A 17478-nucleotide genomic window follows, 5' to 3' on the forward strand; every position below is an offset into this window, starting at 1 on the left:
GCATGATCTTACTAATGACCCTGTGGGGTGCTGGCTTGGTATCAGCTGAATTCTCCTGTAGGTCCCAGAGGAAAAGATTTTTTTGTTTTTGTTTTAAGAGAGCGTGAGAGAGTGCATGCACATGTAAGCAGGGGGTGGAGGAGGGGGGAGCAGAGAGGATCTTAAGCAGCGAGGACCCCAACATGGGGCTTGATCTCATGACCCTGAGATCATGACCTGAGTGGAAATTAAGAGTCGGACGCTTAACCAACTGAGCCACTCAGGCGCCCCAATTGATCTACATTACAGGGAGGTGTCTGAGCCCCCTCTCCATATGATGGCAGCCCTATGGTGTCACTGGACCCTGCCCGCTCAGCCCGCTGGGCCCACTGCCATGGCTACTCCCAGTCCGTATGTCACACGCAACTTAACCTGACAGGCCCTTGCCTCCTGCCTTCTGCTTCCTGCCCCTGAGCTCCCCAGTTGCTGTGGGGGCGGGAGAAGATGCAGGACCAGCCCATGAGGCTGCGGGCAGCGGACGGGCAGGTGGAGAGTGCTGGCTTCTGCCTGCTCACTGGCTAGCCTTGTGTATTGCGCTGCCTTGTGCATTGCGCTGCCTTGTGCAGACGCAGCAGCCCCAAACGGGGGGGATACCAATGCCCTGTGGGGCAAACGGTGACCCGTGCCAGACAGGAGCCGGCAGGTAAATTCAGCTCTGGTCTCCCACAAGGTACTGCTCTGAGAGTTAGCAGTTCACACAGCCTCTCTGAAGATGTCTCACGGATTGAGCAACCGACTGCACTTGTTACGAACAGGCCAACTCACTGAGGCACCTCACTGTCTTTGCTCGCCGCACTTCTTTTTGTGCCCTCATTCCTGCTTCCCCGGTACTACACTTGCCAAGAAAGCGCTAGCACATGAGCTTTCGCTTCAGGCTCTGTTTCCTAGGAAATCCTGGCTAAGACATAAACTTACGTGTCTAATTGTAGTGGGCAACTGTTAATCTTCATCTAGGTTCACTTTTATTGCTTATTTAGGATAGGCCTGCAACAACAGAGTTTTTGCATGTTACATACATGGGAACTTTTGTGTGTTATTAACCACAGCGACCTTACTAGAAAGAAGGTTCCTTCTGGACATACCGCATCCATCCTAGAACTGCTGATGGTTGTAAGATTTTCATAAAGTAACAGAGAACAGGAAGTTTTAAGGTCAACAACCATAACGAATTTTGAGGCTATCTGGGTCTTTTTGGGGTTTCCCCTGAATTACAAGATCTCTAAGTAACCTGACTTTCCATATGGTTAATTTAAAGAAAAATGCAATCAACTGCAATCTTTGTAATGTACAATTCTTTTGTATTTTTTCCAATGGCACAGAAGAGAATGGTATTTTTTTCACTGAATTCAGAGAGAGTATACTGTTATTCTCTTGAATTTGAGTTTTAAAATTCTATTTAAAAAGCTAACATTCATTTGCTTACTATTAAATCCAAAGTTAATATTCTGAAATTGGACTTCTCAAGGCTAATTACATATCCTGCCTTAAGGCACTTCTAGCAACATCGGAAACAAAGATTCAGCTTGTTTACAGAAGTTGTGTGTCTCAGTTCAAACGTGTCTAAAGCTAGAGGTTCTTCAACAGAAGTAATTCTCAACCTCTTCTTTTCCTGACCTTGAAGCAGCAAAGGCAAGGGACGCCGAGCAAGAAAGTCAAGACGGAGGGAGTTTCACTGTAACCTACGACTGGCTCACATGTATCTGGTTCTTACCAGCCCTGCTATCAGCTCTGCTGTCGTTTCTCCTACTAGGGTAGAGGCTGATCAGCTGTTCCTGTCCAACCCCAAACCTGTGTGATTCACTATGAGTAACACTGAGGATAAGCTGTGACTTCTGCAGAGCCTGAGGAGCTAACCGGCCTCATGACCCGAGGAGAGCAATCACAAAGGCAAGATGCTCACCTGTGACATATGTAGCATGACCGATCTTTGTGCGTGGGGCAGCCTGTGCCTCCTCCAATCCCATAAACATACTGGTTGCTTTTGGAGGAGTTTTCAGCAAAATAAATCCCGGCACCAAACATTCCTCCTATGTATGCATGTCGCTCATCAAAACCTTTATGAATAATGGCATTAATGAAAGGAGAACCTAAAAACAGAAACACAGATGAGTTTTTGCATACTTTTCTAGAACCTCAATTAGCCGCAAACTATTTGCACTTGGCAGGTTAATAGTAAGTTATTAATAATGTATAAATGAAGTTGTAAGATGGTCTACCATACGTAAATTATTTCTCGTACTGGAATCTTAGCAGCGACCCACTGTTTGCCAAGCAAGGATGTAATATGGATTTTGCAGATGGCATGAGATTTTAGATAGCAAAGTACAGGGGCGCCTGGATGGCTCAGTTGGTTAAGCATCTGACTCTTGATTTCAGCTCAGGTCATGATCTCAGGGTTGTGGGACTGAGCCCCACGTCAAGCTACGTGCTGGGCATGGAGCTTGCTTAAGATTCTCTCTCTCCCTCTGCCCCTCCACCCCACCCCTCCCTCTCTAAAAAAAAAAGACAGCGAAGTCCCTTTGGCTTTAAAAATATAGGTTTTAGGGGAGCCTGGGTGGCTCAGTTGGTTAAGCGACTGCCTTCGGCTCACGTCATGATCCTGGAGTCCCGGGATTGAGTCCCACATCGCGCTCCCTGCTCAGCAGGGAGTCTGCTTCTCCCTCTGACCCTCCTCCCTCTCATGCTCTCTGTCTCTCATTCTCTCTCTCGCAAATAAATAAAATCTTAAAAAAATATATATATATATATAGGTTTTACACCTAATCTTACTTTACACAAAAACAGATAATCTGATAAAATGAAACAATTATGTTAAACTGTAATAAAAATATTTCACTATCTAGATGGCTCAACTTGCAATACAAGTTCTGAAACCATTCCAGATAAGTGATTCTCATTCTGCACACCCTGGAAAGCCTGTGCTAACATGCAATGCATTAGCAAACTGTACCAACACATAATTAAAAAAAAAAAATTAAACAACCCATTTTTAGCCCAACACTAATATAGTCAACAACAGAGGCTTTCCACTTTATTTATTTTCAAAAGCCCGAGAGATAGTGAGGCCATGCTGCTCACCGTGGAATAACATGCGCTCGTTGTGATGGTTGTGATTCTCCTCAGACACTTCCTTCTGTCTGTGACAGAATCGTTCCCTCAACTTCTTGTTGACAACTTTTTGAATCTTTAAGGATGAGGAAGAAAGAAGCAAATTAGTGAAATGAATGTTAATTGGCAGTTTATAATTTAAAATGAAAAGTATGTTTCTTTGAGACAGGTTCAATTTTTGGGTTTTGTTTTGTTTGCTTAAAACATTATTTAAAAATGATAAAGCTGCCAGGCAGTGTAACCAAGTTAACGTTCTGGCTTTTAGTGACAAAATTTTCACTGATGGTTTTTGTTATTCTGCACTAGACCTGGTTGTACCTCAAAATCACCTGAAGAATTAAAGAAAAGAGAAACTATTCCTAGACTCCTCCCAGATTTGCTGAATGTTTGGACACAGGGGCCTGTAAATCTGCATTCTTCTAGAAGCTCTCTAAAAGCTCTCCATGGAATTCTGATGGCACTGGTGTAACTTCCAAGGGTTACGCCAGTTCTCAACAGATTTTATTCATTTTTAGGATACTCCTTTGAAAAAAGCACGTCTATCCCCTATTTTAAGTTAAGATACTGAGATTAAGAGATACATGCATTCTGATATAATCACTGATTCAGTCAGATTCAAAATCCAGGCCCTCAATGCTACTCGGAAGTGGTGATAAAAATTACTGTCAGTTCTGGTCTAAATCTGTGGGTGAGCTGGGTCCCATCACCGTATCTGTACCACTAATCCCAGCAGATCTAGCCTTCTGTCTGTAGCTTTCCTGTTTCCACCCAGTCTCTGTTTCTGGTGAAGTATGGTCTTGAGGGGTTAGAGGAAGGTGACACCTGACTGCCAGGCAACAGATGGCTAATTACCTCAGTTTAAAAATATGACATTTAGAAAAAATTTTTCATTGTCTATATTTGATTTTCAGATATGCCTTGCAATCCAATTTTCACCCTGAAATTTTAAAGACTTACTCGAATGACATTGTATCTGTTGAAGATGCCACCAGCATTACCTCCATCTCTGTGTTCTCGAATCGTACTTTGCATCTATAGAACAAAATAACTTTCTGAAAATATGCCAGTATATAATTCTAAAGACATCCCTCTGTTTTCAACATTCACTTGTTACACTGCTTCACTGATGAGTCTCAGATTCAGCGCTAATAAATAAATAGGAGTTGACCAAAAATGGTTCAACAAAGTTTAGTGGGTATTTTTGATGAGAAAATAGTCATGACATAAATATTAAACTTCTTCATTTTCTCTTTATTTTCTAGTAAAAGCTTTGAAAGATTTTCCTGTAAGGCACAATGGGGAAACACAGAAATAAAACATCACATTAAGTCATCCACATTACTATTTTATGTTATTGAGAATGAGAAGCGACACTGGGATTAAGTCAAACTTAAACTCCTCACATTTGATGAATACTCATTAAACAAATGCTCAAAGAAACACAAAGAATTTTAAAAAATCAATAAACTACTGTTCCCTAGGTGAAACAGTCTGTACTATCTCTTCAATTTGGGATCTCAAAGAACATCTCCGCAGACCAGGAGAAGCTGGGTATGCCGTGTAACTGAGCGGAATAACTTTCCTCTGAGCAGTGCTCATTCTTCCTCTGCTCTCCAAATTCAAAAGAATTATGGAAAAGTAAAATGTTTTAAAGACCCAAGTTTCTCATAGAATTGACTCAAAAGAGTTATTTCCCTAGCTTACCGCTCTATTTGCAAAGTTATTCATCACATTTTGGACATTATTCTCCAAATTTGCTAACCACTAAGAGAATGAAGATGTGAGGTTTCCCTGACAGACTGGCCAGGCAGGAGCTGAAAACCCACCCTGAGGCACTGTTCCTGACTTCCGAGCAAGAGAATAATGTGAGCTCTAGTTAAAAGGCAGAAAATAAAAAGACGCAGGCATGCCTTTCTCTGCAAAATAATGGAATTAGTTAGGCAGCTTATTTATTGTGATAATGCCATTAGGTACTTTGTTTATTATGCGTAAGAAATGAGGCAGAAGCCAGCAGTAGGGAGGGAATTTCTATGGCGGCTGTCTGGCAGGAGGGTCATCCGTCAGCCTTACTATGGTGCTTTAACACAGTGACAGAAGACGGAAAAGGTGGCTCGAGTCTTGAGGCAGATTTCATAAGCAAACATGAAAATTAGGCATATTATTTTATTTCATTTATTTTTTTAAAGATTTATTTATTTATTTGAGAGAGCGAGAATGAGAGAGAGTACACGAGAGGGGGGAGAGTCAGAGGGAGAAGCAGGCTCCTCGCTGAGCAGGGAGCCCGATGCAGGACTCGATCCCAGGACTCCAAGATCATGACCTGAGCCGAAGGCAGTCGCTTAATCAACTAAGCCACCCAGGCGCCCCAGGCATATTATTTTATAGTCACATTTTATAACTTTGCATGAAAATAAAAACAAGAAGGTATTTGCTATTTGTGAGGCAAGATTCTCACTTCCTATCATTCTTCGAGTAGCATTTTAACAACACAAGAAAATAGTTCTAATAGGGTTCCTACTTGCCTAGTTTCAAGAAAGTCTCCAGGATGAAAAGACACCTGTTGGCCACCCATTGAAACCCTAGGCTTCTGATGTGAAAACACTGTGGCAGAGTCCTAATCCATAGTCCTATCTGAATTTGGGCAATATGCCACCATAATGGCTAAGGCAGTTAGTTAGAATGGATGGATAGGCGAGTGATCCTAAGTCATTGTAAGACAAGCTTACCTCTACTGAAAAAATAGGCTTAACCACAGATTTCAGGAAAAGAGATTTAAAAATTTTGATGTACGTTACCTCTTCTTCTACTGACTGATATTCCTTATCTTCTGGAGCAAGATCCAGCAAAATAGTTCCCTGATTAACACAGTGAAAAGTCAAATAAGGATTGGTGCCTGTAGGAAAGAAAAAGTAATGCATTAAAGTCCAAACTATTCAGGCTCAATTTTAGGAAAAACTTTGTTATAAATACTTGATATTTTGGAACAAGTCTAAATTATTTGCAATGGGACCCTAATACAGAAGGTTAAATTGAACAAGCACATCCAAAGACAAGAGAAGTAATAGAGAGGGGCTTGGGGATCAATTTTATCTGTTCTTACAGAGTTCCCCAGCAGGGCTCAACAATTTTTTGTTGAACTGAATTCAATTATAAACATACATGAAGCTATGTCTGATACAAAAGAGAAACACACTGCAATCACAATGCAGTCAGGTCTAAAATCTAAGAACTATCCTACAAAAACTCTGTGAGATGGCTTGAAATGGTGCCTCATAATAAGTTTAAGATAGATTATTCTTGTTACTTTCACTGCCTTTGTTAATTTAATGCAGATAAATAAGCAAGACTTAAGCTCAAAAACTGCTAACATTTAGTTTCATGCGACTCTTGTGATCTTACTGGCTCTGCAGTGACTAATTCAAGTTTTTCCCCTTCTCTCCCTTTGCTTTCCTATTGTGAAAGCACTTGTGGAAACACAGACATGATAAACGTGGAGGCCGACAGGGGGGAAAGATAGGAGGCTTGTAACAGCAAAGCACAGTGGAAAAAGGCTGAGCTACCAGTTGTGGCAGGGGAGAAAGGTTCAGGATGAGGTCAGAGAAAGAGGTCAGATTATAAAAAGCCATGTTACCAATGTCTGATTTTATCCTAAAAGCAACAGGATTCTGCTGAAAGGTTTTAAGCAACGGAGTGATATGATCATAGAGTCATTTCAAAAAGAGTCTTCTGTGAGCAGCACAGGGCAAGCGTGGAGGGTGGGGGGGGGGGGGGCAAAGGGGAGGCTCGGAGATAAGCTGGAAGGTGGTTGTGACAGTCCAGGGGAGAGAGGACGGTGGCCTGGATTAGGTGACCTGTACTGGATTCGACAGCAGTGGGAAAGGACCGAAATGTAGATTCCAGAGAGATTCAGGGTACACAGTGTGTGAGGGGGAGAGGGGGCAGGCGGGAGGTGCTGCATCAGCCCTGACAACTTACTTGTCCCACTTAATTTCTGAGATTTATTTTTTTTCCCCCAAAAGCTTACCTTGTTGTCCACCTAATAGTCTTTCTACTCCTTTGATTAATTTATGGCGGTGTCCGTATGCATTGATGCCTATTTCTTTCAACTCCTCATGGCCCATATCAGCCAGTACATCTAATGTAATCTGAAAAAATGAAACAAAATTAACTGCTAAATCTTTAACCGTTCTTCAGTTCTTCCATTTGTCTTCAATGCTATAATATCCACCTACACAGACAAATTCTTTTACCTCTTTTTAACCATGAACTTACAATCTTAAAGTTGTCTTGATAATTTTATCAGCTTTTTACTCACTTGCAATATTTCTTTGCTTCTAGTCAATGGTGAATTAAAATGGAAGAAATGATGCTGTAGAAATATAAAATGAACACTGCTATATTTCCTTTTGATTATTCAATTCTACCACCTTTCGCTTGCCTCAAGATATGAGAGAACAACCAGAAGCTTGAAATCAGGGGGAAATACCAGATCCCAGTATCCAGCAGGTAGCAGAGAAGAATGGTAGGGGAAAGAGAGAGGGGCTTAGCACAGTGAAAGAGAATGTGACCAAAGGACTAAGCAGTTTTAGATAAGCAGGATTTATATCAAGATAAAGAAGAACTCCCCAGTGCTAAGAAATAGTCAAGCATGGAAAAGGCTGCTTTTGAAAGTGGTGAGATTTATAGTTATATAGAAGTTGTATATATAGGTTGTATATATATATTTAGTTATATAGACGTTGTATAAAAAATTCCAATTCAGAAGAGAGAATAGATGGTTTTTAAGTTCTCTTATAAATTCCCAGATTTAACAGTCCCTGAAGCCTCACATACATTCTATTGTTGTAAAAGCAGTGGTTTATAATTTCCGCTTATTCATGCCCACGGATGGAGGTGGTGAGTTGGCTACCACCTGGACTCAAAATCACCAAGCTCCTTTGTTGACTAAAAGTAAAAGCGACTCTACCACCACCCAGTGGCAGAGTTCTGGATGCACAGGATGAAATCTGGGGCCTCCACATTTCTGGAGGGCTGAACATGCAATTTTCTAGCTCTGAAGAAGCTGGCCCTACGACAATGCAAATACTACTTTACAAGATGAGCCTTTAGTTTTCTCTTTCCTTGGAAAACTGAGAAATCCTTTTATAGACACCCTTTTTCCAACTCAAATGAGGTATGTTTTATCTATCTATAGTGTTCTCTACCTTTTTACTTGCACATAACATTAAAAACAAAACAAAACAAACAAACCTGAAAAATTAGGCCTGGAGTTCTGCTGATTTTTATTGCCAGAATGAAACAGTATATAATGAGTCTGATCTTGGTGCAGCAAGCATACATCACTCACTCTTTGGAAATAATTTACTGTACTCCTCCTAAGTGGCCATTTAAGAAATAATCGCTCCATTGTACAAAATGGGCAATTCACTTCCAATCACCAAAAGGAAATTTTGAGCAGAGCTTTTAAAAAGCAACAGTTCTGAGATATACATCTTTGAGACAGAATAATTCACAACATAATAGGAGCCTGTATATTTTTAGCTAGATGTAATTTAATATACTTTGGAAGCCATGCACAGGGTTTCCTACATTATTGATGTCCCCATTGTGTCCTTCTAAACTTTGGTTCAAATAAGGTTGACGCAAAAACAGGATCTCGTATTGATGTGGTAGCTTCAATCCAAAGAAAACTTAAGCTTTTCTGAATTTGTATATATAGCACGTATCTGGAAGCAGCAGAAATCAGGCCAGCAAAGGATAGCGTACTCTCTATAAAGTTCTAGAAAAGAAATGCAGAGTGTTTAATGTATCTGTTGACTATATAGCTCCACTCCTAAAATGAATACCTCACTGACTCCTCACGACCATCCCCATGATGTCCTCATGGGGAACCGAGGCTCAAAGAAATCATAAAAATAGTGAAGAGCTGAGATGGACCGCCATATCTGTTTTTCCCTTGCTTATATTTATTTCTTAAAAGGGCTGACTAGAAAGCTAAAATAACTAAACATTATATTTAGTTGCTTTGAGTCCATGGTACCCAATTTGTCCCCATATTTAACTGGCAGTGGCCACTGGAAAACCTTAAATGATAAGCTAAGGAATTCAGATTACTTCTCATTTGTTCATTCATTCATATACAGTATATTTAATGAATACCTTCTATATGCTAGGTATTTCCCAAAAAAGTAACTTGTTAAACATTTCATTTAATTCTAAAACTATCCATTATAGCTCAGAGAGGTAAACAACTAGTCCAAATTGGTAGTAAAAGAGTGGGGCCAGGAATCAAACAAGGTACTACCACAAAAGTTCATGCTATTTCTTCTACCAAGGAGATAAAAAGGAAACATAAAAACATGGTAAACGTCGGTAAATGTTTTGGAGGAATCCCTATGGAAACTCTTAGGAAGGTTCCTACTTGGTCAAGGCTGTAGGTGGGGTTGGGAAAGACGGAAGGAACAGGAGGGGGGTCAGGAAAGGTTCTTAGAAGAAGGTAATAACTTGGCTAAGAAGCAGAAGCTGCTCAAGCAGAGGAAGGAGGAAAGGGTGTTTAAGACAAAGGGAACAGCATGTGCAAAAGGAAAATCAAGTAAGACAATACAGAACACTGCGAGACTCTCAGCAAGTCCAAAAGGGTGAGAGTATAATATATAGAGAGGAAAGAAGAAGGGATGAACAGAGCAGCAGGCTAGGAGCAGATCTTAATGGGCTTTATTTATCAAGTTAAGACAGTATCTAAAAGCTCCTAGGGAGCCTTTTCAGCAGAGTAATACAATAAAAGTTGTATTTGAGGAGGAGAATGGTAGCACTTGGAAGGGCAGGTGTGGAAGGGAAAGGACTGTGTGAACAAGGTAAAGATGGAGAGAGGTGGAAGGGAGGAATCAGAGAGCGATTTCAAAATGAGCGAAGAACACAGGGCCTGGTAAATAGAAATGGTTCAGAAAAAAAAAAAGGAATGGGAGTAGAGATTATTCCAAAAGTCTGAAAACTGGTGAATATGAGAAATGGAAATACCTGGAAGCAGGTTTTAGATATGTTGCTCCACAATTCTGGCATTTTATACTATTAGGAATAGTTTTTTTGGAAAATTATCTTTAATTCGCTTAAAAAATAACATAGTTATCTCCAGGAAATTACAAGTTTCTTGGGCTAGTTACTTATATCTAGCACACATTAAAATCAAATTGATCAAACCTATCAGACTGGCTAGAATCAAAAAGAAGAAAATAACAAGTGTTGGGGAGGATACAGAGAAAGGGGAACGCTCATACACTATTGGTGGGAATGTCAACTGGCATGGCCATGGTGGAAAACAGTCCGGAGGGGCCTCCAAAAATTAAAAACAGAACTGCCATAGGATCCGGCAATTCCACTTCTGGGTATTTAGCTGAGGAAAACAAAAATACCAATTCAAAGAGATATATGTGCCCCTCTGTTCACTGCAGCATTATTCACAATAGCTAAGATAAGGAAGTAACCCAGGTAGATGAATGGATACAGATGTGCTATACTGTGTGTGTATATATATATATATATATATATATATATATCCATTCATCTACCTGAGTTACTTCCTTATATGTGTGCGTGTGTGTGTGTGTGTATATATGTGTATATATATATATATATATATATATATATATATATATACAGTAAAATATTACTCAGCCATAAAAAAAAAGAATGAAATTTTGCCATTCATGACCACATGGATGTACCTAGAGGGTATATGCAAAATAAGTCAGACAGAGAAAAAGAAATAAGTATGATTTCACTTCTATGTTGAATCTAAAACAGAAAAGGGAAACAGACTCATAGATAAAGGAAACAAACTTGGTTACCAGAGGAGGTAGGAGTTGAGGGGTTTGGCAAATAGGTGAAGAAGGTTAAGAGGTACAAACTTCCACTTATAAAATAAATAAGTCATGGGAATGAAATGTACATCGTAGGGAATACAGTCAATAATATTGCAATGACTTTGTATGGTAACAGATGTAACTAGACTTACTGCAGGGATAATTTTGTAATGTATAAAAATATCAAATCACTATGATGTACTCCTGAAACTAATAAATAGTGTAGGTCATTTATACTTCAATTAGAAAAATCAAATTATAATCTTTAAAATAAGGATTATTCATGTATCAGCTAAATCATCTTACATAAAAAGCAAATGTCACTTGACGAAGGGTTGCCTTTTGTTTCTAAGATTTGTTCATTTTCTTTGGGGTAGAGAGAAAAAAAGTAGAATTTTAATGGGGAGAGAAAAATTAAGAGTTTGAATGAAAATGCTCCTTCTTTCACTTGGGCTTCAAAGGATGCAGGCTAGAGTAACAGTTGTTAGAACTAACTTTATAATCACATTCATAGTTAATGTACCTGAGACTGTTCCTTGGTCTTTTGATTTTGAAATAAAAATTTATAAAGATCACTTTTCATGAAAATATATAGGTTGCCCATAAATATGTCCAAAGAAGTCTTCTAAGTCATACCATTTATGTTTAGGAATTGCAGTGAAAATCAAATTGGCCTTTCCCAGAGAGAAAGTGTTCTAATCAGGAAGCTACGTTATACAGGAAGGGCCAAAGTGATACTGGTACTGTATTTATAACTATAAAGGACACGGGTATGTATTACTTGGCAAAGTATATATGTTCAAACAAGTCAAGTTAGTTAAGAGACTTCTGAGAGAATAATTGTGAAGGGACGAGGCTGTGATGCCCTGAAGGATGTTTTCCTGAGACGGGAAGTAAAATAACTATATCCCCACTCCACTGCAAGAGAAGTAACCTTGAGTAGGAACAGAAACACGAAGATCTTATGTGTCAAAATGACTCAGGACACAGAAGCACTCCCTGGCTTAAGAGAAATAGACAAGAATTAAATGAGTACAATGTATATGCCCACTCCTTCCCTCACTACACAAGTATCTTGACCATCATCAATCACACACTTACAGCATGATATAGAATGTTAATGGAAGAAAATTCTATGGGTAAATTACAGAAAGGGTTACAGAATTTATCACTCTATAACTAAAGGTTACTCAAGCAACACTTGCAGTCAAAGTAAAAATTAATTTGATTGCTTGACGACTGGGCCAGAAGACAGTCAAACACAGTTTAATAGAAAGAAAGGTAGTATCCTTTGTCTGGAGGAAAGGAGCTGTGCTGGGCAATATACATTAAATGGAACAGTCAACATATTAATAAAAAAAGGATACAGAAATTATTCCTGCAAAAAGAAAATCAATGGAGCCATTTACTCAGAACAAAAGTACAGTGAAAAAACAGAATAATAAAACTGATGAAACAGAAGCTGTCAAAAGCACCAACTGTGAAACTGAATGATTAAACTATTACAATCAATAGAATGAGATATCCACGTCACAGGAAATCAGTTACTGAGAGAATAAAGTAAAAGAGAAAAAATAAAACACAAAATTATGTGGCAAATAAACTGAAAGAATAGAAATGGAAATCCTTTGAAAAATTTTCAACAGTCGATTGGAGTTATTTGTGTGAATTAGGGTCTTTGGTTTATTAAGCAAATGTGTGAAATTTCACAGTTACTGTGGATCTGATTTGGGAAGAAGGGATATATTAAGGGATATCCTTTGGCTTTAGCAGAAGATGTTTTTACAATAGCTTTCATACCTTCAGGGAGGGAACAAGGGAAAAGCATTCTGTTTAGGATATTCTCATAAGAAATCTCCAGGGTGCTTGGGTGGCTCAGTTGGTTAAGAGTCTGCCTTCGGCTCAGGTCATGATCCCGGGGTCCCCTGCTCAGTGGGGAGTCTGCTTCTATCTCTGCCCCTCCCCCATGCTCATGATCTCTCTCTTTCTCTCAAATAAATAAATAAATAAATCTTAAAAAAAAAAAAAATCTCCAAACCAGAGGGTAAATCAACGGTAGGTGAAGCTAAAGGAAAAGTGAATTTAATTAGAGAACTCTATAAAGTCCTCACCACCAGACAAAGACACATCTGATGCTTCATTAAAGTATATTTTAAAAATTGGCACAGAAGCACAGTAGGACTAGGAATTTTAACTGTCTGGACACTTGAAGGTATTATAATTGACAGTCAAGGAAAGTGATACGTTAAGTGCCTTACCCCATGTTACACAGCTAGTAAGAGAGAGAAAATAATCAGAATCAAGGTCTTTTAGCCCAGTGCTATTTCTGCTCAACTGTTTTGATCAATAAGACCATAACTGCAATAAGCAACATAAAGAAAATCCGCTAAAAAAAAGGAATGAGCAAGAATTGGTGTTTTTAATTAATTCCAAATTGACTATAAGTCAATTTATGAAAAAAACAGAATGGTGCAAAGAGGCCAGTGAGGGATTTGGAAACTATATCCATAAAGAGAAGAACTGAAATATAAAAGTGTCCTTGTAAGTGTCCTTATAAAAGGTATATTTATCTTAAAATAGGAGAAACTTTGTAGGAGAGGGTGGTTGGAAGGGTAAGTTCATGGTAAGTTGATTAGGTCTTAAAAATATATGAAGGGACAAAAGAAAGAACAAGAATCATATGATCCTCTCAATAGATGCAGAAAAAGCTTTTGACAAAGTACAGCATCCTTTCTTGATCAAAACTCTTCAGAGTATAGGCATAGAGGGTACATACCTCAATATCATAAAAGCCATCTATGAAAAACCTACAGCGAATATTATTCTCAATGGGGAAAAACTGAGAGCTTTCCCCCTAAGGTCAGGAACGCGGCAGGGATGTCCACTATCACCACTGCTATTCAACATAGTATTGGAAGTCCTAGCCACAGCAATCAGACAACAAAAAGAAATCAAAGGCATCCAAATTGGCAAAGAAGAAGTCAAACTCTCACTCTTTGCAGATGATATGATACTTTATGTGGAAAACCCAAAAGACTCCACCCCAAAACTGCTAGAACTCATACAGGAATTCAGTAAAGTGGCAGGATATAAAATCAATGCACAGAAGTCAGTGGCATTCCTATACACCAACAACAAGACAGAAGAAAGAGAAATTAAGGAGTCGATCCCATTTACAATTGCACCCAAAACCATAAGATACCTAGGAATAAATCTAACCAAAGAGACAAAGGATCTGTACTCAGAAAACTATAAAATACTCATGAAAGAAATTGAGGAAGACACAAAGAAATGGAAAAACGTTCCATGCTCATGGATTGGAAGAACAAATATTGTGAAGATGTCAATGCTACCTAGAGCAATCTACACATTCAATGCAATCCCCATCAAAATACCATCCACTTTTTTCAAAGAAATGGAACAAATAATCCTAAAATTTGTATGGAACCAGAAAAGACCCCGCATAGCCAGAGGAATGTTGAAAAAGAAAAGCAAAGCCGGCGGCATCACAATTCCGGACTTCAAGCTCTATTACAAAGCTGTCATCATCAAGACAGCATGATACTGGCACAAAAACAGACACATAGATCAGTGGAACAGAATAGAGAGCCCAGAAATGGACCCTCAACTCTATGGTCAACTAATCTTCGACAAAGCAGGAAAGAATATCCAATGGAACAAAGACAGTCTCTTCAACAAATGGTGTTGGGAAAATTGGATAGCCACATGCAGAAGAATGAAACTGGACCATTTCCTTACACCACACACAAAATAGACTCCAAATGGTTGAAAGACCTCAATGTGAGACAGGAGTCCATCAAAATCCTAAAGGAGAACACAGGCAGCAACCTCTTTGACCTCCGCCGAAGCAACTTCTTCCTAGAAACATCGCCAAAGGCAAGGGAAGCAAGGGCAAAAATGAACTATTGGGACTTCATCAAGATAAAAAGCTTTTGCAAAGCAAAGGAAACAGTCAACAAAACCAAAAGACAACGGACAGAATGGGAGAAGATATTTGCAAATGACATATCAGATAAAGGGCTAGTATCCAAAATCTATAAAGAACTCATCAAACTCAACACCCAAAGAACAAAGAATCCAATCAAGAAATGGGCAGAAGACATGAACAGACATTTTCCCAGAGAAGACATCCAAATGGCCAACAGACACATGAAAAAGTGCTCAATATCGCTCAGCATCAGGGAAATCCAAATCAAAACCTCAATGAGATACCACCTCACACCAGTCAGAATGGCTAAAATTAACAAGTCAGGAAATGACAGATGTTGGTGGGGATATGGAGAAAGGGGAACCCTCCTACACTGTTGGTGGGAATGCAAGCTGGTGCAGCCACTCTGGAAAACTGTATGGAGGTTCCTCAAAAAGTTGAAAATAGAGCTACCATATGATCCAGCAATTGCACTACTGGGTATTTACCCCAAAGATACAAAAGTAGGGATCTGAAGGGGTACGTGCACCCCAATGTTTATAGCAGCAATGTCCACAATAGCCAAACTGTGGAAAGAGCCAAGATGTCCATCGACAGATGAATGGATAAAGAAGATGTGGTATATATATACAATGGAATATTATGCAGCCATCAAAAGGAATGAGAGCTTGCCATTTGCAACGATGTGGATGGAACTGGAGGGTATTATGTTGAGTGAAATAAGTCAAACAGAGAAAGACATGTATCATATGATCTCACTGATATGAGGAATTCTTAATCGCAGGAAACAAACTGAGTGTTGTTGGAGTGGGGGGTGGGGTGGGAGGGATGGGGTGACTGGGTGATAGACACTGGGGAGGGTATGTGCTCTGGTAAGCGCTGTGAATTGTGCAAGACTGTTGAATCTCAGATCTGTACCTCTGAGACAAATAATGCAATATATGTTAGGAAAAAAAAAAAGAAGAAGAAGAAGGTAGTGGGAGGGGAAGAATGAAGCGGGGGAAATCGGAGGGGTAGATGAACCTTGAGAGACAATGGACTCTGAAAAACGAACTGAGGGTTCTAGAGGGGAGGGGGGTGGGAGGATGGGTTAGCCTGGTGGTGGGTATTGAGGAGGGCACATTCTGCATGGAGCACTGGGTGTTATGCACAAACAATGAATCATGGAACACTTCATCTAAAACTAATGATGTAATGTATGGGGATTAACATAAGAATAAAAAAAAATATATGAAGGGAGATGATCCATGAGAGACTATGGACTCTGAGAAACAAACTGAGGGTTCTAGAGGGGCAGGGGGTGGGGGGATGGGTTAGCCTGGTGATGGGTATTAAAGAGGGCACGTACTGCATGGAGCGCTGGGTGTTATACGCAAACAATGAATCATGGAACACTACATCAAAAACTAATGGTGTAACGTATGGTGATTAACATAACAAAATAAAATTAAAAAAAAAATATATGCAGGGCTATATTATGTTGTGGTGAGCTGAATGGTGGCCTTCAAAAAGATATGTCCACGTTTTAATGCCCAGACTTTATGAAGGACCTATCTGGAAAACTTTTTTTTAGATCTTTGCATATGTAATTAAGTTAAGGATCTTGAAATGAGATCACCTAGTATTACAGCGGTAGGCCTTAAATCCAATGCAAGTGTCCTTTTAAAAGACACAGAAGCGCAGACAGACAGAGAAGGCAAGGTGGCGATGGAAGCAGAGACTGCAGTCACGTGGCCGTAAGCCAAAGGGGCCGGGAACCTGGCAGAGGCAAGAGAGTGTAGCCCTGCCAACAACTCGATTTTGAACTTCAGGCTTCCAGAACTGCGAGGGAATAAATTTCTGTTGTTTAAGCCACCAAGTTTGTGGTAATTTGTTGTAACAGCCCTATGAAACGAGTACGTGAGCAGACTAGAGATTAGATTTCTGTGCCAAACAGGGTAAATGTAAACATAAAATTAATAGATTATACACGGGGGCAGATTTGGGCACACATTAAATTACAAGCACTTTATTACACTTGCCCAAAGTGTAACAATTTATCTTCCCACATGGATGTTAAAAGAGTAGGATCTGGGAAAATGACTAAATACCTTTCTCATTTTAAGATTCTACATATAGTAGTAACAGTCAATTTAAACTCAGGAACTTATTATTATTCAATATTGAATACTGACTGTGGTAATTAAATCATACAGTAATTAAGTTAAAAAGTCATTTTCCTGTATAAAAACAGGATGACAAACAGAAAGGTCTTAATTCTTAAATGCCGTAATGGTGATTTCATACCCAGACCTTCATACACATTTAAGATGTGAAAATAGGACAGGTTTATGAGTATATGGCCAAGTTTTGGTTCAATGTTATTTTAGACTCACCTGGACAACAGAAACTTCATAAAGAGGCAATTTTAAAAAGGTACACTTGTCCAGGATTTACTTTGCTTTCCAAATTTAACAGACAACTGCTTTGTGAAGATTTTATTTATTTATTTATTTATTTATTTATTTATTTATTTATTTATTT

At 39.2% G+C, this 17478-nt stretch overlaps 1 protein-coding gene across 1 annotated transcript in view; it reads right to left on the reverse strand.

Annotated features, from left to right (window-relative positions):
* Window positions 1-17478, reverse strand: part of TNKS (tankyrase) — a 202092-nt gene that overhangs the window by 10325 nt on the left and 174289 nt on the right. The window contains 5 exon segments of the mRNA XM_035004108.1: window positions 1940-2126; window positions 3118-3223; window positions 4105-4179; window positions 5943-6040; window positions 7172-7292. Of these exon segments, the coding sequence (XP_034859999.1) occupies window positions 1940-2126; window positions 3118-3223; window positions 4105-4179; window positions 5943-6040; window positions 7172-7292 (587 nt within the window).

Source organism: Mirounga leonina, unplaced genomic scaffold, assembly GCF_011800145.1.
Source record: "Mirounga leonina isolate KUSES-001 unplaced genomic scaffold, KU_Mleo_1.0 Mir_128, whole genome shotgun sequence".
Lineage (NCBI taxonomy): Eukaryota > Metazoa > Chordata > Mammalia > Carnivora > Phocidae > Mirounga > Mirounga leonina.